This window comes from Apteryx mantelli, chromosome 4 (genome assembly GCF_036417845.1).
Source record: "Apteryx mantelli isolate bAptMan1 chromosome 4, bAptMan1.hap1, whole genome shotgun sequence".
Lineage (NCBI taxonomy): Eukaryota > Metazoa > Chordata > Aves > Apterygiformes > Apterygidae > Apteryx > Apteryx mantelli.
The window spans coordinates 52,846,840-52,871,222 of record NC_089981.1 but is presented as its reverse complement, the minus strand read 5'-3'; the positions used below and the strand labels follow the sequence as shown (position 1 = coordinate 52,871,222).

General features: G+C 39.4%; 1 protein-coding gene across 13 annotated transcripts in view; it reads left to right on the top strand.

Annotated features, from left to right (window-relative positions):
* The window catches only part of GPHN (gephyrin), a 339,571-nt gene that overhangs the window by 286,573 nt on the left and 28,615 nt on the right, over positions 1-24,383 (top strand). For all 13 annotated transcript variants that reach the window (XM_067295581.1, XM_067295579.1, XM_067295576.1 and 10 more), the window contains 6 exons: positions 7,617-7,709; positions 9,200-9,255; positions 14,166-14,285; positions 18,897-18,955; positions 19,176-19,329; positions 22,197-22,318. In XM_067295581.1, the coding sequence (XP_067151682.1) occupies positions 7,617-7,709; positions 9,200-9,255; positions 14,166-14,285; positions 18,897-18,955; positions 19,176-19,329; positions 22,197-22,318 (604 nt within the window). The remainder of the gene's footprint in view (positions 1-7,616; positions 7,710-9,199; positions 9,256-14,165; positions 14,286-18,896; positions 18,956-19,175; positions 19,330-22,196; positions 22,319-24,383) is intronic.

Sequence of the window (24,383 nt, the reverse complement as noted above, 5' to 3'; positions counted from 1 at the left end):
CACCTCTCCAGCCTGCCCAGGTCTCTCTGAACGGCAGCACAGCCCTCTGGCGTATCAGCCACTCCTCCCAGTTTTGTATCGTCAGCAAACTTGCTGAGGGTGCACTCTGTCCCTTCATCCAGGTCATTGATGAAGAAGTTGAACAAGACTGGACCCAGGACTGACCCCTGGGGAACACCGCTAGCTACAGGCCTCCAACTAGACTCTGTGCCACTGATCACAACCCTCTGAGCTCTGCCATTCAGCCAGTTCTCAATCCACCTCACTGTCCACTCATCTAGCCCACACTTCCTGAGCTTCCCTATGAGGATGTTATGGGAGACAGTGTCAAAAGCCTTGCTGAAGTCAAGGGAGACAACATCCACTGCTCTCCCGTCATCTACCCAGCCAGTCATTCCATCATAGAAGGCTATCAGATTGGTTAAGCATGATTTCCCCTTGGTGAAGCCATGCTGACTACTCCTGATCACCTTCTTGTCCTCCACATGCTTGGAGATGACATCCAGGATGAGCTGCTCCATCACCTTTGCAGGGGTGGAGGTGAGGCTGACTGGCCTGTAGTTCCCTGGGTCCTCCTTCTTGCCCTTTTTGAAAACTGGAGTGACATTGGCTTTCTTCCAGTCTTCAGGCACCTCTCCTGTTCTCCATGACCTTTCAAAGATGATGGAGAATGGCTTAGCAATAACGTCCGCCAGCTCCCTCAGCACTCGTGGGTGCATCCCATCAGGGCCCATGGATTTGTGGGTGTCAGGTTTGCTTAAATGATCTTTAACCTGATCCTCCTTGACCAAGGGAAAGTCTTCCTTTCTCCAGACTTTCTCTCTTGCCTCCAGGGTCTGGGGTTCCTGAGGGCTGGCATGACCAGTAAAGACTGAAGCAGAGAAGGCATTCAGTAACTCTGCCTTCTCTGCATCCTTCGTCACCAGGGCACCCACCCCATTCAGCAATGGGCCCACATTTTCCCTAGTCTTCCTCTTGCTACTGACGTATTTGAAGAAGCCCTTCTTGTTGTCCTTGACATCCCTTGCCAGATTTAATTCCAAACGGGCCTTAGCCTTCCTTGTCACATCCCTGCATACTCTGACAACGTTCCTATATTCCTCCCAAGTGGCCTGTCCCCCTTTCCACTTTCTGTGTACTTTCTTCTTCTGGTTGAGTTTTGCCAGGAGCTCCTTGCTCATCCATGCAGGTCTCCTGCCTCCTTTGCTTGACTTCCTACTCAGAGGGATGCACCGCTCTTGAGCCTGGAGGAGGTGATGTTTGAATATTAACCAGCTCTCTTGAACGCCCCTTCCTTCTAGGGCCCTCACCCATGGGATTCCTCCAAGTAGGTCCCTGAAGAGGCCAAAGTTTGCTCTCCTGAAGTCCAGAGTTGCGATCCTACTCAGTGCCCTGCCTCCTCCTCGCAGGATCCTGAACTCCACCATCTCATGGTCACTGCAGCCAAGGCAGCCCCCGACCTTCACATCTTCCACCAGTCCTTCTTTGTTAGTATAGGTCCAGCAGCACACCCCTCCTTGTTGGCTCCTCCACCACCTGTGTCAAGAAGTTGTCACCAATGCTCTGCAGGAACCTCCGGGACTGTTTGTGCCTAGCTATGTTGTCTTTCCAGCAGATAGCAGGGTGGTTGAAGTCCCCCATGAGAACCAGGGCCTGGGATCGTGAGGCTACTTCCAGCTGTCTGTAGAAGGCCTCATCGACTTCCTCTTCCTGATCAGGTGGCCTGTAGTAATCACCCACAACAGTGTCACCCATGCTAGCCTGCCTTTTAATCCTTACCCATAAGCTCTCGACTCGCTCTTCATCCACCCCTAGGCACAGCTCAATACCTTCCAGTTGCTCTCTCACATAAAGAGAAACTCCACCACCTCGCTTGCCTGGCCTGTCTTTCCTAAAAAGCACGTAGCCATCCATGACAGCACTCCAGTCACGCGAGCTATCCCACCATGTCTCTGTAATGGCAATGAGATCATGGCCCTGCGACCGCACACAGATCTCTAGTTCTTCCTGTTTGTTCCCCATGCTGCGTGCATTGGTGTACAGGCATTTCAGAGAGGTGATCGAGCATGCAGGTTTCCCAGGAGGGGTACAAGAGGATCCTCCATAGCCACATCCCATGTGCACTTCCCTGGCTGCGTTCCCCTGCTGGAGGCGTCCCGACTTGAGCTGTCTTTTGCTGACTACCCTGGCACTATAACTCTCCCCTTCCCCCATCTTTCCTAGTTTAAAGCCCTCCTTACCAGGTTGGCCAGCCTGTTGGCAAAGACCCGCGTGCCCCGCCTCGTGAGGTGGATCCCATCTCTCCACATCAGTTGTCGATCTTCAAACAGGGTCCCATGGTCGTAGAAACCAAACCCCTGTTGCCAACACCAGCGGTGCAGCCAGTCGTTAACCTGGAAAGTCCGTCTCCTCCTCCTCTCATCCATCCCCCCTCACTGGCAGGATTGAGGAGAAGATGACCTGGGCTCCCAGACCCTTGACCACCATCCCCAGAGCTCTGAAATCCTGCTTGATGGTCTCCAGTTTGCCCTTGGTGTCATTAGCGCCCACATGGAAGAGCAGCAGTGGGTAATAGTCCGAAGCGTGGACAAGCCTTGGCAATCTTTCCATGACATCTCTCACGCGAGCCCCTGGCAGGCCACAAACCTCTCTAGACATGAGGTCAGGTCGGCAGATAGATGCCTCCGTCCCCTGCAGCAGGGAGTCCCCCACAACAATCACTCACCGCTTCTTCCGGGCGTTCCGGCAGGGCACAGGGTCTGTTGTCCCAGGTACTTCCCTTGCAGCCATGCCCATCTCCTCCTCATCCTGGAGGGCGCTAAACCTGTTCTTCAGCTGCAAGTCTTCGGGAAGAGTAGGAGCCTTTCTCCTCCCACGAGCAGTGACCAGTTTCCAGCCTTCTTCTACGGTGTTATGATGTACCGTTTCACACGGCACAGAGCCCTCTGGCAACTCCACTGCTGCGGGGGGTTGGGACTCCCGAAGCTGCACAGTCTCCGAGATTACCCTGTCTATCTCTTGCTCATCTTCTCGGATGCTGCGCAGCCTACTGACCTCCTCCCGTAACTCCCTTACCTGACGACACAGCTCGTCAACAGCAGCACACCTCCTGCAGGAGAGCTGACTGCCAGCCCAGGCCTCCCGGAGAGGCCCCAAGCACTCCCTGCAGCCTGAGACCTGTAGAGCCGCATCTACTGTCAGAGGGTCGGTCTGGGTCCCAGCCTCTGACACAGCAACTCCAACAGCCACTGGGGAACGCGCTGTGCAGTGTGTCGCGACCATACTTGAGGAAACATACACCACAGGGAACAGAAACGAAAGTTCCTTTGTGCGCCCTTCTGCGCGAACTGCTGCGCAAACTGCTGCGTCTGTTCGCTGCCTCTGAGCTGTGCTCACTATATAAATATGCTCACATTACTGTATAAATAATGGAGTGATTCCATTCAAACCACATGGTCTTCAAAATGTCTTTACAGGCAGAGTGGAGGTAAGTGGTCTTTACTAGACGTTTATATTCTATATAGAGTTTGACTTACCTTCATTTGTCAAATAGGCAATTCGATTGTTTTCTGTTCTCATTCAACTGCATGGAAATATGATATCAAGGTAAGAGAAGGTATTCTGGCATACTTTATAATATCTTAGTTGATACTTCATTCTGCTCTTCAGATTACCTGATTACTGTCATCAAATTCAGGCTGATTCTAAAACTGGAACATACTGATTATTAATACTTGTGTTGTTATTCTTAAAAAATAATGCTCAGAGTCTGTTGTTGTCATATCTGGAGACACTTCAGTTACGACCCTCTTCCCATCACCCAAAATAAGAGTTAGATACATGATAAGCTCACCAGCTGTAGAGATTTCTACTTGTTTTAGTATTCACATAATTGTACCAAGAATGAAAATATCAAAAAAGTTATATTCCTTCATCTTGTTGCACTACAGTGAAGTAGTCTTGCAATTTATTTATCAGTAAGTATACATTTATCTTAGCAGTGTAAAATTGCCTAATATATAGTATGAAATTTCAGGATTGCAACTTTAGGAGACATCCTGAAGGACACGTGTGTCTGTGGTACTGGAAATTCAATTCTCTCATTTTACAGAAAGATCTTAGATACAAGTCTCGTGATGGGATCTCATTTTCGGAAGTTCTTAAGTGATTACCATAGTATTATACAATCAGATATATGGGGCTTTTTGTGTATGTGTGTTTATATATATATGTATGTATCTATCTATATGTGTATATATGCATGCACATATATGTTTATGCTTAGTAAAAAATTTTTAATTCTGAAGACTGCCATGAATTAATAAACAGTTTTTCACTTAGTTACCTATTCATTTATTTTTCAGTTAGTATACCTGTTATTTCAGTAGATAACTAAACTGTAGTCCTGGAGGTCTGAATCCTAACTAGCTGTAATCAGAAGAGCAGTAGTATACTGTGTTTGTTTTCTGTGTGTTTTTTGTGTCTTGAATTAACACTGAGCTCCTGAAACTTACCTTTCAGAAGCAGAAATACTCTGTAGGGAAAGTGGAATTTTTAAAGTTCTAGGATTGCAGTTGATTTTATTAACAAATTATCTAATTCATATAAACTTAATTAATTGATTCCTAAGCATATTACAGTGTTCGTCCTCAGTATACCTAAATAAAGCTGCTGAGTGGTACTCTGTACAAGTAGACAGTATCGGTGGAGTTCTTGCCTTCGTTCTGAAGACAAGTGCTGACTTAATTCTTGATTAAATCAAGGCATGCTGTAGTCTCTCAAATCTATTATCTCATAACTTTAGGGGAGGGATGAATGAAATTATCTTTTGAAACATGACTTTCATATTGGTAAGTGTATTGCTCAGTGCCTGTATAGATTATTTAGCCTCTTCTGTATTAAAAAACTGGACGGTCCTAAAACTTCTTTCACAAGTACCATAGCGCAGAAGGATCTCAGGCATATTTCCCATCTGTCATTATCAATAGCTGGTAGGAAGACCCCAGTTAGCCTTTTATACCAGCTGGATGCAGTTACCTGAACATTGCTCAGTGGGTTTATAAGGTTAGGTTATTGGATTGCATGTTAGTGATTATTCTACCAAAGCTAAGAAGAGACAGAAGTTTAACTGATGCTGAAAGTACAAAGCAAAGACAATCCACACTTTGTGGACTTAAGCCTCAGAAGTGGGCAGTTTTTCTGATCTGGTCCAAGAGCCCTGTAACTTCTGCAGAACCTGGGCATGTTTCTCTGCTCTTCATTAATTTTGAACTAGCTGATCATTTTGATAGCATTGCTTTTTCATACCACATTGAAGTGCTAGCAGGACAATATTTATGAAAAGGAAGCAGATCCTTGACCTCTAGTACAATTTCTGTCTCACTACTTTATCCCCATACCAATACCCTGAGAGGTCAAAATTCTTCACAGAACTATACCAGTTTCACCAGTTGAGCTCTAGAAAAGGTAATACACACATTTGAAAAGTGAGTTTCATGCAATTTTTCCTTTTATGTTAGAATCAGAAAGCTATAGGCATGGGAAGGAGTAGTTTGATGACGTTAAAGTATTGAAGAACATCTTTTTTGAATTACAGTTAATCAAAATGGTTAAATGGTATATTTTTAAAATAATTGTTCCAAAAAAAGAGAGTAATGAAGTATTTCAGATTGTCCTTTAATTGCTGACTTGCTTCACTTTAAATGCCTAAGGCTTCAGCAAATAAATCTCTTACTTTTTTTTTCCCCATAATGAAATTCATTCCAGCTACTGGCTGGCCATTTGTTCACTTGAAATATTGCATGGCAGAATGCCAGGAACATACTGTTCAACTTTGCTCTAATTGGTGTGATTTTGCATGCAGACAAGAACTAAAATGAAGACACAACATGCCTGCTAAAATTAGAAGCATCACTTTTGTATGAGATTCGGTGTGTCTATGAACTGAGGGTGTTCTTGCCATCCCTTTGAAAGCTGGCTTTTCTGTGCTATAATTAAAATGTCAGTGTCTCCATTCCTTTTTCCAGTGCAAGCGTTCAAGCTTTCAGTGAGCTTTCCAATAACTTCTCTCTTGTCTTATCACATGAAAGTGTTAATAGACATCACAAAGATGCGTTTCTAGTTACTTTAAAAAGATTTTATCAGCATTTTCATGGTAAAACTTATGACAAAATGCAGCATAAATGTTTGCTCCAAGTTAAAATCTGATACATTTGGATGCGAGCTCATTGATGTTATAGTTATTATAATTAATTACTAGCTAAATTATATTGTGTTAATAAGTAAAGTATAATTTCCTTTAGGGTGCCACTTAAGTGGAGCTGAACATTTTCAAATCATCCAGGTGCTGTTTTTAACAAACACACCTTTAGTGTGCACAGCTAAGTCTTCTGCCTTCACGGTATATCCAGAATCACATATATTTTCCTGCCTATCTGTAAAACAAGAAACACACCTTATGTATATCTGTCTTTTTTGGCATGTCTGAAAGTTCATAATCTATAAAATACATATCCACACAAATTCTCCTAACATTATTACCCATGCATACTTTCATTCCTTCATATCTTCCACTGAATATCACTTTCCTGTGCCACAACACATCTTTAAAGTGGTGACATCTCTTTTCCGATGAACTTCCCATTTTCTCCTTAGACATACTGGAATCAAGCTGATCTCAGTAGTTCTGGCCCGTATGCCCTTTCCTAGTGCCCTTTCCTAGTCTGGTATGTAATAAATCCTCTTCCTCACACTCCCACTACATGGATGGATAAGATACATAATTTCCACTTTGCTCCACATCATAAGAAGAGAAAAGAAAGCTCTTGCTGGCACCATAAAAGCAGGCCAGTAGCACACACTAGGCTGAGGGTGAAGTTACTCAGGTCACTCTCTACAGAGAGGCAGAGCGAAATTACAGTTCATCAGTTACAGTTGCTAAATGAAGGGAAAGAATACGTTTGAAACAGCTATTAAAAATATTTAGAATTATCACAGTATAAATTTACATAAATAATACTGACACTTATGTTCGCTAGCCCTCCGCTGAACAGAACTTTGTCAGCATTTAGGCAAAGCTAACCTATTGCAAAACTTCTGTGTTAATTTATGGAGTCATGTCCATCCTCGCTGTTTATGTTGAGTGCTCTGGGCTCAGTCCATCAACTTTCATGTTTTTACACAGGATTCACTTTCTGAATGTTACTTTACAAACTTCTTAAAAAGCAAAACCTTTTTTAAAAAGTTTAAAAATACAAAAAAAGTGTCCATGTATTTCTGAGAGGTTTCAGGATATGGAAATATTTGTTCTGTCTGATTCTGTGTCAGAGCTATTACCTCCGAGTTTGGATACTTGGCATTCAATTCTGCTGTCAGCGATTTCTCTGTTACCAGAAACACAAACTTACTGATCAGATCTTTCATCTGTACTTTCAGACTCCAGTCTTTGTTTCGTTTATGTACTGGTTTTGACAGAAATCAAAAACCTGAGTGATCTATTCATAAGATGTATGCGTACATGACGTATTTCATCTGTCAGATCGCACTGCTGTCATTTTTCTCCCTTTCACTAGCTTTACTGACATGGAACATGGTCTTTTCTCTTTTTCCCTTTATAGATGGAATGGGCCGAGTCCTTGCTCAAGATGTATATGCAAAAGATAACCTACCACCATTTCCAGCATCAGTAAAAGATGGCTACGCTGTCAGAGGTAAACACACTTTGTAGACCTGCAGTACAGTGTCTGTAAAACCACTTTATAGCATATTATTAGTTCACTGTCACGTTCCATCAGCCAGAAGTACTTGTATTTTGGATCCAATTGTGAATATATTGTTTCAGATTCGATTCAGATCATTGCTGAAGTCACTGTTATGTAGAACTCAGCTGTCTTGAGGGAAGACGATAAAGTTTAATTCAGATCTTTTAAATGGATGCATGTGTGTGTGTGCAAATGCACATCCAAATGTGCTCGTAGACATGCACCTGGGTTGCAAAGGAATTTCATAGAAACACAAGGAATTCAGGAGAATAACATGAGAATACCTGTTTCGGAATGACAGTTTCTTCTTCTATTTCTCTGTTGTTAATTTAAGCAAGAATTTCCTACATGTCTATTACTTTATTGAACTGTCGCAGACCCAGTTTCCTATTTGTGAATTATTTTATGATTGTATGAGACAGTTTTCAAAAACGCATGTGAGACTGTATTCTTGTGAAGGCATTTCAAAAGAAAAACTCATTTATACTTTAAAAATATTTCAGTTGCTGTATCTAAATGAGTAATGTGGCTTTAAGGAGAGAGCAGTGAGCAGTTTTCCAGGAGACCTGAATCCATCCTCTGTTTTGCCACTAGATGCTGCATGATTTTGAGCAAGTTGCTTCCCAGTTCATCATTTTTTCCATTTGTAGAGTAGGACTGATGATATTTACTGCAGATATCTATGGAGGAAAAGCAATATATAAGAATGAACATTATGCTAGTAGTGATGTCATTTTGGTAGAAGTTGAATCATCGTAACACCGTGTTGAAACTTGGGGCATGATAGCCAACTTCCTTTTAGGGACATTAAATTGTCTTTTGTCACTGGCAGCTGAAACAATGGAAGGCAACTTTCCACGGAATAGACTGTCTGCAAGCCCAGGCAATGGAAGTAGACCAATAGGCTCCTTGTGGACTTGCTATAAAAATAAAATTCCACATCTGCAAGATGGGGTTGACTGCAGCTGTCCATCATCTATGTGTATGAGAGACAAGCACACTAAAATGCCTAGTAACAGCAGCAAGGGAGTGCAGATGTAGCCAGAAAAATACACGTAATATAATGCTGAGATGAGCTGGGGAGCTTTGAGTAGAATGCTGGCTGAAAAGGGCTTTGGGAACAGGAGAATGGTCTCTTGCAATTTGATTCCTACAAGGTAAAGGAAATCAAAAGTACAGTCTTAGTAAACAGGCAGTATTACTTCAGAATAATAATGAACTCCATCATCAACTTCTTACATGTAATTTTCAAAATATTAAACATAACTTTAAAAAACCTTAGAAATGTTTTCAAAAATTCTGTAATCTTTATCATGCTGACACTGAAGACCTGAATCCTAGCTCATTCTCTGGTTTTCTTGTTCTTAATTTCTTATTACATCATTTATTTTGGTTCAGCCTTTTTATTGTCTTTACCATTTGTACTGTCTATCTTACAGCTGCTGATGGCCCAGGGGATCGATTTATCATAGGGGAATCCCAGGCTGGTGAGCAGGTGAGCACAATCTCTTTTCTTTTTGCTTTTTAAATGTATTTTTCTGTTGTAAGAAATTGCTTTTGATTTTTACAAGCCTGGCTAGTGCTCCAAAACTCTATTATTCTTGGAGGTGGCTTGAAGGAGGACACGGCTGTATCTAGCCTCCTTCTATGTGCCTTGGGACATGATTGCAAAAAGTGAGGTAGTGTGGTTACATAAGGAACTAACAAGGAAATCCCAAAATGCTTCAGAGCATTGTGCTGCTATGTCCTATAGGTGTACATACAGTAGTGTTCTGCCCTAGCACAGTGTTAGAGGACACAAGGTTTCCAATGGTATTACAATTCATAAGGAGAAAAACAAGAATTAAACAGTTCTTGCTGACAGATTTTAAAAGGGACATCAGCCCAGCAACTGTTTTCACAAACTGCTTGGATATTTCACACTGATACCTGCAAACCAAAGCGTGAGAATTTTGTAAATCTTTAAAGATAGATAATGATTAGAAGTCTTGAGAAAGCCTGACAGCAGCCTAGTTTGCAGAGAATTTTGAGCTGCCTTTTCCTGCTTAGTATTGCTCTTTTTCTGTTGATTAAATCACAAGCATGTTTGTGCACCCTGCCAGATACGTGGATTGAGTTTAAGAGTAAATCAGGCAGCACGCATCCATGACCTGCTTGTGCTGTATAAATATGCATGAATAGACACTGTTTCTGATTTGCTGTGAAACTCAAGAGTACATTTGATAAAATTCCTGTACTAATACTGGCATGACAGAAAAATCAGTTACCTCCAACCACTTTGTTTTATTCTTTGTCAATTTAATATACTAGCAACTTAATTATACCTGCTACCTCCTGTTCAGGAGAGCATGAGTTAATCCAGAATGTTTCTCCAGCTATTTCAAACCCCAGTTTGTAATTCTGTCCAAAACCTGTTGTATGCAAAATCATGCACAAATGGAATAAGCGGCAGGCAAAAGAAAGAATTGATCTATTTTAACAAGGATTGTATAGTGTGGCCGTTTTGACTGCTAAACATGAAAGCCTCAAGTAAAACAGATGCATTTCAAAAGTTGATTTAGGTTTTAGAAGTACTACCAGTAGCAGTATTGTTCCATTTTTTTTTAAATGAAGTTGAACTGCCTCTAAAACTATGATGGACATTTGATTTGGCTAATCAGAGTAGATACTGAGAACCATTAAATAATTTTTGCTGTAACTCCCATCCATCATCATGAATTACACTTTGGTGGCATAGATATCTTCTCAATACTGATGTTCATGTGAACTCGGATTAATGAATCTAATATCCAAAATATGTTAAATTATCTTCAATACTTAAAAAATTTAAACTAATGAATTCAGCAATGTTTTCATATGCCTTGAATTTTTTAGCCTTTTTGTCTATATTTTCAAACATTAGTCCAGAATCCTGATGGTGGCCCGCAGGTCCGAAGGGCTTCACTGTCCTGATCAATTCAGCAGGTTTGTAGAAATAATAGAAGTGCAAATGGGAGGTCACTTCTCTGCTACAAAACTCAAGAGCTCACAAATGTATCTACAGAATAATGGGAATGGGAAACCTCTCTGACAAGGAGCAAAAATTGGGGGGACAGAAAGAGAAGAATTAGCTTTATACTTCTGGAAATACCAGTGGCAAGTATGAAAAATGAGACTGTCGACCTCTGAATAATTGATCAAAGGTTCTTTCTTAGGCCAACACATCTTCATGTTCATCTTCTTCCCAAGAAATGATTTATAGCCATGGAGGTCTCCTCAGTCTCATTTCAACCTTCAGTCACTCTCAGCAGCAACATACTGCTTTTCACATTACAGACCAATTAACTGAATGATTCACAGCAGGGAGTTGAAGACAGGTTTAGATTTGGCTTATCCTGTAGGGAAAAAGGAGCTTATGTAGCTACTGCTAAGAGAGGAAGAAAATAGTACTGAGAATTACAGAAAGTCCATATAACCAAGTCGGACATTTCTGTATCAATTTGTAAATTATATATTGTTTTCTGATTTCTGTTTCCAGATGGTTATTTTTGTGTTAACAGCCACTTTTTATTCTGTATTGAAGAAAACTTTCAGACACTACCCTGCTTTGGAGAGGTTAGGGCACATCTAAGAGCACTAGTCAAGGGCCATCAACTCTGACTGTCAAAAACTGTCTCATCTGGAGCAGTGGTTTTCTTCATATGAACTTGCAAAGCTGGGGCTTAGAATTTCATAGAAAATTTAGAGAGGTTTATAAGAGGCATTGTGACTAACCAGCTGTAAAATAGGGTGAATACAGTCATTTTTCACCCTTCTGATGCCTTGGGCCATTTTACAGAAAGGAGCTTGCATGTGTCATTGCAAACCATAATCCTGTAGCCGAGTGCATGGGTGAAAGAGAGAATTCCTGAGATGGGGGATGCGCTCCATGGATTATTTCTGTTTTTTACTGAATGACTAACATAAAATAGATCATCAGTGATGAAGGCAAAGGGTAGAACCCAGGACTGCCCTATTCCAGGTACGTGGGAGATCTTAAAGACCTTTAAAAGAGTTTCTATGAAATTGTTGTACATTAGTATGCTTTCTGAGAAGCAATCATTTCTTTATCTTCATAGTCTCTAGCCTAGAAGAAAGCAGTCATGCAGATTTACACACAAATCTGATAGTTATCTTTTGTTCAGAAAGTTGATCTGATCAGTTTATCACAGGACAAAAAGGAAATTAAATATATAAACAAAACAACTGATTCTAAAAACAAAAGTTATTATATCATAAATTTGTTTAAATGCTTTACATCATTACACCTCAAAAAATTAACTAACATCTAGTAATAAGTTCCAAAAGCACAGATATTTACAGCACATGTTATCACCATAGGCACTGATTTCTGGCAGAGTCCTAGACATGTTGTATTCTTTGTGGTCCCTGAGACCAAAAAAACCCGCATTCTAAATGGGGAGATTGTTAATACCATACATCTATCCTCTAAAACTTGCTGCTAAAGGACATCAATACTTTAGTAAAATCAAAACAATATTGTTTATTTGTAATGGATACCTGTCTACAACAACATGCAAAAGAGCTCTCATAATATTTTCATAAAAATCAGGCAACACGAAATAACACACTGGACCAGATTATTTTCACTTACCTTTTAAGCATCTTCAGTATAAATGGCTGCATCTCAGCTATTTGTCCGAGGCTCCTTGCACAGCCTGTGGTTAGAAATAGATACTTCTAAAACATGATTTTTATCTGATCTGTGCTAGATACCTAGTTTAGGATAACACAAGTCTTACCTTGAAAGCACGTTAACCATGACATATGGCAAGTGTGATCTTTTTTTTAGTTTCTTTTAGCATTTTATGTATGTTCTTCTCAAAGGATGTTAGATTTCTTTTACCCTTAGAAAAGGGCCAAGATTAAATCAACTCCAGGCTCAGCTGTCTCTTTGAATACATTGGTCACTGTGATACTGTGGTAAACGAGGTACAAACCATTCCCAGCCTCTCCTAGTGCCTTTGTCCCAGTGAGCAAAGTCCATCAACTTTTGAAATACACACGTTCCAAAGGAATCTTCACATTTCAGAGGTTACTGCAGTACAGAAATGCAACAGAAGAAAGGACAAAACAAAGGTAGCTTTGCACAGTTGGAACTCTGGCCACCTGTGTAGAATTTACAGATGTCTGACAGCCTCCTGCCAAAAGTAATGGAGCAACTGACCACTGTGCATGGACATACGATCTTAACAGTTCTTGGGCAGTATTTCTTCCAAGTCTGTTGGTTGCTATTAAATATATGCTGACCATAGTATGAGAAGTCCTGGCCCTATTCAAATGCTGCATATGCAGTATAGCGTTGATCTGCAGATGAGTTATATATGTGGCATGTCCAGGATATGCTGGACTGATCACAGACAGCCGTGTAGACTGTGTGTAGCACATGTGCACTAGCAACAGTAAACCCCAAACACGTCGGACTTACTTAAGTGCTGCACAGAGCAAGCACTCGTGTTCCAGCAATGAAATCCCAAGCATTATACCAGCCTCTTTTAGCTGCATTTTATTAGAAAGGTTTTTCTTTTAGTTAGTTATTTATCAAATGGTTATGATCAATTTACAATTTTACTCTGGGTTTTGAAAATGTATATTATAATATGTTGACTGGTGTGAAATTTTAATAAAATCATGTCATTTGTTTTATCATGTTCTGATGTTTTTCTGTGCTTTGTACTGTGTCTGCTGAAACTCTGTAATGTGCTGTGACTTTACATGATTTTAGAGCATTATAAATTTTAGGCTTTGCTATAACAGATCATCACAAAGATAGCTATTCTATGTGAACCTTGGTTTATGCTGTTGAGCTGTCTCACAGTACGAGGAAATCTACTTAAAAATGAAGCAGCTAGTTATGTTACTTTACTTACAAGCTTCTGTTTTTTAGTATGTAGTGTAGTGCTAGTAAAACAAAACAGAACAGAAACCCAGCCAAACCAAAACAAAGTTCAACCTTGGGGACCAGAATATGTTACATGAAAAATATTTATGTACAGAGATGCAGCACTAGATTTTAGCTCATGTAAGCTTCTCCAGAGTCTCCATCTAAGTGTTTCATGACAGTTCTTTTTCTGATCCAAGCAGAGTATCACTGTATTGCTCCTTCTGAAAGCTATTCTTGTAATATGAATCTACCTAGGGGGAAAAATATTAAGCAACCTAATATGTGACCCAACAAGCAATTGCCTGAGCTTAATTACACCTAGTTACAGCCTAATTATGCCTGTCAATATCACTAGCAGTACATCAAGAGTCATGGCACACAGAAGAATCTTAATCTTTCAAATTACTTCTGCAATGTTCAAATGATCTGAGATTTTTCTTTTTAAAAGTAAATTAATTTTTGTTTGTTTCTTTATTTTTCAGCCAACTCAGACTGTGATGCCTGGTCAGGTAATGCGAGTTACAACCGGTGCTCCAATCCCATGTGGTGCTGATGCAGTGGTGCAAGTGGAAGATACAGAACTCATCAGGGAATCCGATGATGTGAGTCACAAGTTTAAACTCATTGTGCTTTTGTGTGCAGTAGTATGTGTCTCATGGTGCTATCCTATAAATATGAAAGATATTTTCCTACGGAAATGTTAATCTCAGAAGTCTGAGGATTTTCACATCTGCTCCTAGTGACAATACTACCCACTTCTCAGGCTGAGATAACTGTACCACTTCCTGTCCTGACCTTGATTTTTTTCATCTCAGTTGTTGAATGCCTGCACCAAACTATCTGGGAGCATGATGGAGTGAAAGGGGAATGCTTCCTCCAGGTCTGTGACTAGAATCCAATTTGAGAGCCTACTGTATTCACATTTTAAAATATGGAGTAGTGACAATCAGACATTTTATTTGCTTCTTTTCTGCTGAGTTCACATTTAATAGCAGAGCAATTTCCTCTTTATGCTTATTGAGGATGGTCCTAAAACTCAGCAAGCTGAGGACCTTTAAAGTTCTCCCAAATTCACCAAGTAAGAAGGGAACAGATTTTCTTAAAATACAAATTGATTCCAGAATGATAGTTTGAAATATTACAGTGCAGCATTATTGCTAATGTAGTTAAAGCTGAGTATGATTTTCTGTAGGAATGCGAACTGCTTTAAGTGCGGCAAAATCTGTAGGATGACTTGGATTATTTTGAACTACGCTGTGAAGATGGTTCTATATAATCTGAGTTGGTCTCATTTCAGCCTAAATTAAAGCCTTCTGAAGAATATAATTTTGCTACTACTTTGATTAATTGTGTGTGGCCTGTGGTCAAACTGACTCTGTTGCTCCTAAACGTGATCTTTCCATTTTTAGGTTTTGTTTCAGTTTGTCCACTACACCTCTGGGAAATAATATTGGAAAAATCCTTTGTGTTTGTAATTCTAGAACAGCGCATTCCAAAAGGATGTGCCTGGAAAAGTATAGTACATCTGTGCAGCAATACCAGGGCTCTCTCAAAGCAAGGGGATTTCAAAACAACCTGTTGCCATAGCAGTTGAGTGACTGAATGTGACACACTGTTGTTACAAAGTCTGGCTCTGCACTTTGTGCATTTGGAGGATTTGGGAGAATGTATCTTGTACAGATATCTTGTCATAAATGTATATGTTTAGAATCAGGGATTTTATTGTGTAACAAGGGAAGTGGGTGCCCCCAAAAATTTTTTAAGTCATAACTAACTTTGTCCAATAGACCTTTGCGCTCCTTTAGAATGAGAATATTACTGAATTTAAGATCTCTGAAAACCAGGAAATAGATAAGGTGCATATTCCCCCAGAGTACAGTCTTAACTCTGTTTAATTTGAACAGTTTTTCCAGCATACCTGTAAGTCATATTAGCGCTCTACCTTACAGATGCTGGGGAATACTACGGAAAAATATATGTAGTACATGTAGTACTAACTGTGTACATACCTTGTCTTAACAAAACAAAATGTGTTTTTTGATGAAGCACAGGAGCTGCCTGTAGACAGCTTTATCCCATACAGACCATCCTAGACTTTCTAAGCATTGTTCTCTCTTTGCTCGTGTTCAGAGAATTCCTTCTGAATCATTACGTTCACTTACCAGCTGTGATTTCAGGGCACCGTTGTCATGTTTGTCATCATCTGGCAGTCTTTAAGGCAAGAAGATGTCTCTCTTATTAACACAACTTCCATTCAGTCTTGGAATGAAGCATGTGTGTGGTTCTTTGTTCGTATCAATCTCTGCTGCTTTTCAAGCTGTTCCATGTCAGCACAGCTGCATGCTAGCATTGCGAAGGCAGCTGGGGTATAAACAGATGGATTCTAACATTCAAACCTGATGAAGACAACAAAAATGGAGGCATGTTCTCATGTTCCTTTCTCATACCTCATTACTGTAAATGCATAGATTTTAAAATACAATTAAGTCAGCAAACTATCTAGTCTGGCCTTCTTCCTAACATAGAATTTCCTGAGTCAGTCCTTCTTTGAGGTTACTGATATGTATGGATAAATTATATCTTCCTGTCTTGATTTGAAGACTTTAAAAAAGAACCATTACCTTCACTGCTTGCTAATCATTCCATTATCCTGAACAGTTTTTCTGTGGCCATTGCCTACTTCATCATGACACAATTATCACACCACAGAGGAACATACATCATAATCTATTATTTCCTACTGCTTCTCTGGGTGACTGTCTTTCTGGATTCCACTTTTGATGTGTGTGTTCTCCTCTGCATCTGAGAACAGATTATTTTGCTGTGTGCTTAAACTCTGAATTTCTTAGCCTCTGTCTGCCTTCCATGCCATCCCTCCAAAGTATAGTTAGTATAGTCTAGTTAGCATGTTATTTTCTTCCCCTTTTTCATGCCTGATTGGCCACATGTTTCAAGAATGTTTTTGTGTTAAGAACTTCTCCAGGATTGGGATTTAACTGAAATGGAATCTCTAACATCTGAAATATGTTCTTCTGAAAGTACAGAGAGTACCTTTTAAAAGGAGCTCCTTGACCTCTAGCTGTGGCAGCAGTACTTGAATATCATAGCAGGGATTCTTCAAATGACTCCAGAAGTCACAGGTCTGAAAGGAATTACATCTATTCAGCAGGGAGAATAATTGTCATCAGCTTGCCGATGCACAGCCATTGCGAAACTGATCCTTGCAAGAACACTTCTGCACCCTTTTTATTGTGAGTTTTTATGTCAACTTATAGGCTAAAGGAAACCAATGTGATCAATCAGAACAAAAGTTAGATCCTACATCAAGACCGAGCATCAGTATATCAATACGAATGCTGACTGATAACCATCAGAGTAAACCACTCCACTATAGTTCAAAATATATCAATACAAAGCAAGAATGCTTTCCAACACACACCAAATGGAAGATGTTGTCAGAATAATGCTGTATCTCCCTGTAAGCCCAGCTTCTAGCCACCCTGAATCATCTCATATTCCTAAAGCATTCTGGGATATCCACCAATTCCATAAATAACAATCTCTGTACATTGTCCTGTTGTCCACAGTCACACTTTCTGCAGTACTTTCCAAAGCTGACATTATTAAATTCCTCAAAAGCCTTTTTTTTTTTCCTGTTTCCCCTTATCCAGGGGACCCTAAGTATAATGACTTTTTCTATTACTTAAAAGCATCACTGGGACTCCTCCTGCTTCCCTAGAAACTTCCTAGCTATCTTTAAATGTTATCAAGGATATGGAAAATTCAAATCTTCATGACTGGCCTACCTTCCCCAGAGAGTCATAAAAAGTAAAATAATTCTTAGACTAATTATTACCTCAGATTTTCTTCGCAAGCCTGAAGTGTCCTTTACAGCTTCAGATGGGGATAAGGGGCATAAAAGGACATCCTGGGTAGCAGCGCAGCCATTTTGGACACTAGCGACCAAAAATAGTCTCCTCTGTAAAACAAGAGAAGCAGATAGGCAAGAAACAGTATCTGTGTTGACAGCATATCTTGGAAATATTATGGTAAACTAAGAAGTTACGTTTTTTTCAGAGTTGATGCTGTTTTCATTCTTCATTTCCTGGTTTTCAACAATTTAATTTTATCCCCTTTCACAATTTGTAAAGCATACAGCACACTGGTTCACTTCAACTTTGGGGTCTTTAGCTTAAAGCGCAGAGGCACTTGGTTTGAACTGAGAGAATGAAGTTCCATATCACCTTTAAGAAAAGAGACAACAAATCCTTGTGTCTTATCCAACACTTTCTTTCCTACAAAAATAGTATTCCAAATGACAATGACTGGCCTTGTTTGTTTTATAATATTAATGTCTAATTTATAACTTTGAGGTACTTAAAGTATGAAATACTACATGATAATATAAAACCAAAATCTGCACCACTCTAAGCAAGTGTAGGTCTAGCGCTACTGAGAGGCTGCCACTATCTCAAAGCTGAGGGTATTTATCATCAACCCATTTGCAGGGCTTATAAATTCACTATTTATGATATAGATCACGTGCCATTTATTGGTATTGAGCAAATCACCATTGAAATTCTGAAGAAGTGATCACAAATTAAATATTAAAGTAGGCATCAGACTTTTCAGGCCACTGCCTCCCATTCACAGTAAATAAACATGGTGAATAAACCTCCTTCTGATATGTACAAACCTCTCAAATGGGAGTTCCCACTACAGGAATCTACATGAAAATGTTAAAACGGAGTGTATATCTTCTTACTACCTTTCCATGGTTGTGGTGACATATTCTCTGTCAGACTAATGCTCTTTTCAAATTGCCGTCATTGAAATTGTTCAAGCAGATCAGATTGGCTGAGAGGAAGGGGGAAAATCCTTTTGGTATACCAAATCAACATACAAACACAGGACATGGTACAGGAAAGATACATAAACACAGGAGTCATAAAAAAGGAAGGTAAAACTATTTATTCAATGCTGGTCCTTCCCTTGTGACCTCATCAAAGAAATAATTCTTACAACTTTCTTCAGTCTTAGCACACATCGTATTACAGTCTTGATGCGCAAATCAGGAGAACAGTGCTGATGCTTGAACCATAAGGTCACAGTGTAATGAGTAATGTGAACTGTGTAGACTTCTGAGAAATAAAAGCTGATTAATCTTGTTTGAATAACCCAGCTGACCTTACCTGCTGCTCTTGTTTTTATAGGGCACTGAAGAACTAGAGGTTCGAATCCTGGTGCAGGCTCGGCCAGGCCAAGATATCAGGTCTGTAAATAGCCTACTTTATAAACAGTTAAATATACCTTTAAGGAATAGAAAGACCAGTGATTTTTATAGTCATTGACCATAAATAGTACTGACGTTTTGACAATCTGACTAATGAACCTCCTCAGATATTCCTCACCTTGAGCCAGGCCAATCAAGGAAAGGTACTTTCAATCTCATTCTGTTTTTCTTTCCTTTTTTTCTGTGCTATGGTTATCAGACCTATAGGACATGACATTAAAAGAGGCGAATGTGTGCTGGCTAAAGGAACCCACATGGGTCCATCTGAGATTGGTCTCTTAGCAACTGTTGGAGTAACAGAAGTAGAAGTTAACAAGTTTCCAGTGGTTGCAGTCATGTCAACAGGGAATGAGGTAAGAAAAATATCTTTAGAATCAAGGTGTGAATTACTGTATCTTCTGCAGGACGGGAATAGTGTTTTGGACAGTGACTTTAACCCTGTTTCCAGGTAGATTGGCCAGTTATTGATGAGCTCATGATGACATGAGGTATTTTTGTGAGTGATCAGCTCATAATCAAGTTGTTGCGTTTACTCCTTCACAGGGTCATAGATCCTTGCTCTCTCACATTTCACACATTTTATTTGCCAAAATTTTGATAATGTATCCAACCTTGTGCCAGCTGTTTTCTCCCTGCCAGCATAAGGCGGGACCTGTGGGGGAGTCAGAGTTGTGATTTACCTGCCAGTCATTACTGGAAGAGTAATTCCATTTGAACAGCAGTCCTCTGTAGCTATGCAGCGATTGGGAGGTTATACTGGCAAATGCTGTGCTGTAATACTGTGTGCTTTGCTGGAGTCTTCTATGCAACTAGTGATCAGTGCCAACAGAACTTCTCTTGAGATATCAGACCTGATCATGCCTTTATGAAGAGAAGCATCTTGTATTTTGATACTATAAACCCTAATTAGGAAGTTTAAGATAATTGACCAAGAACTAAATCTTTTACAGAGAATACAATCTTAACATTGGGTGGAAGTTATTGGTAGCACATGTTGAAATCTGGACAATCTCCTATTGCTGGAACTCCAGACCAGCATCCTATTCCTCTAGTCTTAACAATATCAGAAAAAGCAAGTTCCAGATTAGCTTAATTTACTAATTTTACATCTTAAAAAATTTGGGCTGATACTGTTGTTCCCCAAGAATTGTAGGGGAAGGCTCTCTTTTCTTTAATCCCCCGTTTGATTGGCTTATATTGATTACCTTCAGGAGTGTTTGAAAAAAATACTTATCTGGACATTTCTTCTATGATTCCATAAAAAGGATTTGTGGAAAGCACACTGAGTGAAATCTGGACCTACTGATAATACTGGCAAAACTCTTCCTGCATAAATTTCATGCATTATAACAACAGTGCCATAAAATTAAAAGGAAATGACACATGACTTAAGAATCAGGGAAATAGTGTACATGATTACACATAAAAAATCCCTGCTCTCTAAATAAAAGCTTGAGAGGAATTTGTCTGTTTAGTAGAAACATCTCTTTGGAATAAGCTCCGTATGTGACTGGTTGCTACCAAAATATGTTTTGGGGGGCACACTGCTTCTATGTACATGGTCCCAATGTGTTGTAAAATCCAAATCTTCGTGTTATGTTTTCTGTTGTATGCTCCAAAAAATATTAGGCAGCATCCATGTCTGACGGTTGTCTTTTATTTTGAGATCCTTTGCAGCTCAGTTTCAACAATACTCAGTTTCAAAATTAGGAATGTGAATTAAAAGAGGTTAGGGTAATACCAAAGAGAAATTTTAAAACCTATTTTAGCTGCCTGCAGCCAGTACACTTGTATAAGATTTAAACCATTTGGACCAACTGCTATAAAATATATGTTAGGTCTTTAATTGAGATGATACTTTCTCGTCTTTAGTCAATAGAAAATAATTCTTATTGTTGGGATACCTGTGATATGTTAAATATGCCATTTCCCCAGGCTGACATTATCACTATTCTTTGAGACAAACTTTTTGAAGAACAAACACAAACATATAACCATAATTGTATTCTATCCCATTGAAAACCTTTGATATGTTTAATTTTAAAACCTCTTATTTAAAACAGTCATAAAAATAAAATTCTGTTCATGTTTGTCCAAGCCATTTCTGTTTGGCACTATCAGCTGGTGTCTTTAAAACTTCCACAACCCCAGTGAAGGTGAGATAACCCCTCTGTGACTACCAGGTGCTGTGGGTGGCTGAAGTGAGCCTTGTTGGGACAGAATCTTGTCAGGTCTCATAAAACAGACAGGGTCTGTTCTGCAGGAAATACACCACTAACTGAAGAAGAAATCCAGAGAGCTACAAGGAATATGGATGATGATTTGCTGAGTAGTATCTTCCGTATGAATGAAGGTTCTTGCCTGTTATTCAAGGGCTCTGTACTGATGTCGGTACTCTTTTTTGTCTTGTTTGTTAAATCAAGATCCTGCACAGTGAGTTTCTTAAACATCCTGTGGAACTCTTCACAGAAATAGAGATGCTACTCAAAATTTAGCCATGCTCCAGTCTTGATCATTCTTACCTTACTACCTAATATTATCATGGTAATTTTGATTGATACCTTATTATTATTATTCTTTACCACTTGTTAGTATTTGTGTTGTGCTCCTATGTCCTATAAAAGAAATCCTAATATATATAAATTATATGTTTAGATAAGCATGTTTTGTAACTTAACTTCAAAAATGTAAGGTACATTTAAGGCAACTGCCATGGTACTATATTGAGAGGAAGTTTTTCATCCAAAACAGTAATTGATAGAAAAAACAAGCTTTAACTTTTGTCTATTAGTCCAATGCAGATTGTTGTATTTAAAATACATCTTTATTAGCAAGTAGATGACAAACTTCAAAATTTCTTTAATGCCTTTATATCTGGTTGGTAACATCGCTGATGTTCCTGTAAAACTATTTAAGTAGAAGCAATAACTTGGAAGCACATATTTTGATTTATACCAGTTGAGATTAAAAGTCTGGTACCGACAGGAAGAAATAAGGTTTTGCATACATGAATCAACAGAAGCAAGCTGAGCAGCATGGAGTGTTGGACTTCATAAACACATTACATGTCTTATTAATTTAAATTCACAAAATCACTTTACACACATACTCCTTGATAGGTGTCTAAGAATGTCATATCCAGTCTGAAGAATAAAATTTTCACTTGTGTAAAGACACAGTACTCTGAAGAGACTGACTGATAATATGTCTGCTTTTACAGCTACTGAATCCTGAAGATGACCTCTTACCAGGAAAGATTCGAGACAGTAACCGTTCAACTCTCCTAGCTACAATCCAAGAACACGGCTATCCAACAATCAACTTGGGAATTGTGGGAGATAAGTAAGTACCACATGTTAGTAAAGATGTCCCTTCGTGTTCATGCAGTGCACTTAATGGCATCTGTGGAACAAAATACCAGAGAAACTGTCACTCGCTGCAAGTGCCACAGTGTTGTGACAGAGCACATTGTGGAGAAAAGTTTTACCTTTTTCCTTAGAGAATTAAATAAGTCTAATCTAATATTAAGAGGAATCATTTGATAAGACTGTTTTTATTGACTGGTGTTTATCTTGTTATGCCTTCTGTTTATTGAAACTACTGCTAATTGAATTATATTGCTGCCATGTCATCACAAGCACAGTATTTAATACCTGTAAGAACCCTCCTCTGAGGAGACATTTCTACAGGAACAATACTTTTTTTGATCCAATAAAGGGAGAAGGAGAGTTTCCCTTAGAGTTTATTTTCCATATTAAAATTAATATAGAGTATAAATTTTTGTCAGATTCCAAGTTACTGTCTTTTGGGGAAGGCCCCATTGCTGGATATTGCTGACCATTTCCAGAAATATGTCAAAGTATTTTAAAAAATCACTTTTTTTTTTCCTTTAATGGTCTCTGTTTTGATTGCCACAAAGCAGTACCCTGTAATCAGTCTTTCTGTTCATCTGAGAGTGATTGCTCCTTGTTTCCCACTGCTAGTAAAGCCACATCTCCTGTTGAGATCCTCTAGAATAAATGATGGAAGTGTTTAGTCTTTTGTCATTTGCAAGACTGTACAATTCCCATCATCAGTGGTTTGAGTTTCTCAGCATTACCTTTCTCCTCAATTTATTGAGCCCCAAAGTCTTTGAACTGGCTTTCTTGTTTCTCGTTTTGGGTATCAGACCAACTGACAGACTTCAAGGAGTTCTTCAAGTTCACCTCCACCTATCTGAGAAGTAGGGTATTCCTTGTGGCTAGATAAAAGGAAGGCCAGACCATAAAGGAAAAAAAGGAAAAGATTCAGTTTCAGCACCCACATTTCACATTGATTGATAGCCTTAAGAAAGTAAGAAAGTTCAGTGCCAAAAGTGTCTGTTTGCACATATTAAACCCCACAGATTTTTGAAGGATATAGATGTTGTTAGATCATAATTAAAGTAGTCTCACAAGACTTATTTGTCAGAGGTAGACTTGGAACTATTGGAACTCTTTATCAATGTTGATGTCAAAATATTTTCCAAACTTTTTAACTCCGTCACTATCACATCTGAGAATGCTCCCAAACATTCCTCCATATGGGAAAGATACACAGAAAATCACAGTGATCCTGACCAAAAAAGCCACCACATCTGCATGATGAGATTATAGGAATCAAAGTGTTTATCCCATGTCCTTCTCAGTAGTCAAAGTTAGAGTGCTTGGGCACACAGTGTTATGAAGGAATGGTCACACAGGGAGCCATAATGACTCTTTTGTGCAGTAGGAGCATAGTTATCTCTGTAACAGGTAAAGATGCATGGGAATGCAGAGAGATACATTTTTCAATAAGGACCTCATCTTTTTTATTTTAGAAAGCAGCTCTTCTCTTTATGTGGTTTGTTTTAGGCTGGCATGGAGTGGTCTTAAACAGTAGTTACAGCACAATATACACCAATACATATTGTCACTAACTTGGAGTCTCTAGGGTTCATGACAGAATTCCCAAGCAGGAGGACAGGGTTAGTGCTAGGAACAGCTCATCACCACATTTCAAAACCATTCTTCCCTAATGCAGGATCCAATGCAAAAACATTGCTAGCTTGGCAGAAGAGATATGAGTGGGCCAATCAGTGCATGGTTTTACAGGATCTGAAACAACTTGAATTATGGCTGCAGGAAATGCAGCTGTATTCATATATGGAATGTGGCACACAGCAACCACAGTGGTTCTTGTGATCTTAGGGGAAGCAAACCCTTCTGCATGCTCTCATTGCATCCAGGAATCCTTTTTGCTTCTTTAGTCTAGCAGAACTCCATTGCTGTTCCAAATAGCAATAGACTTCAAAAACCCTCCTGTCCATGAATGCTTCCAGTTTCAGATGGAGATTTCATGCAAATGGAGTCTAAATGCATGAAATTGTTCTTTCCAGGAATGGTACCTA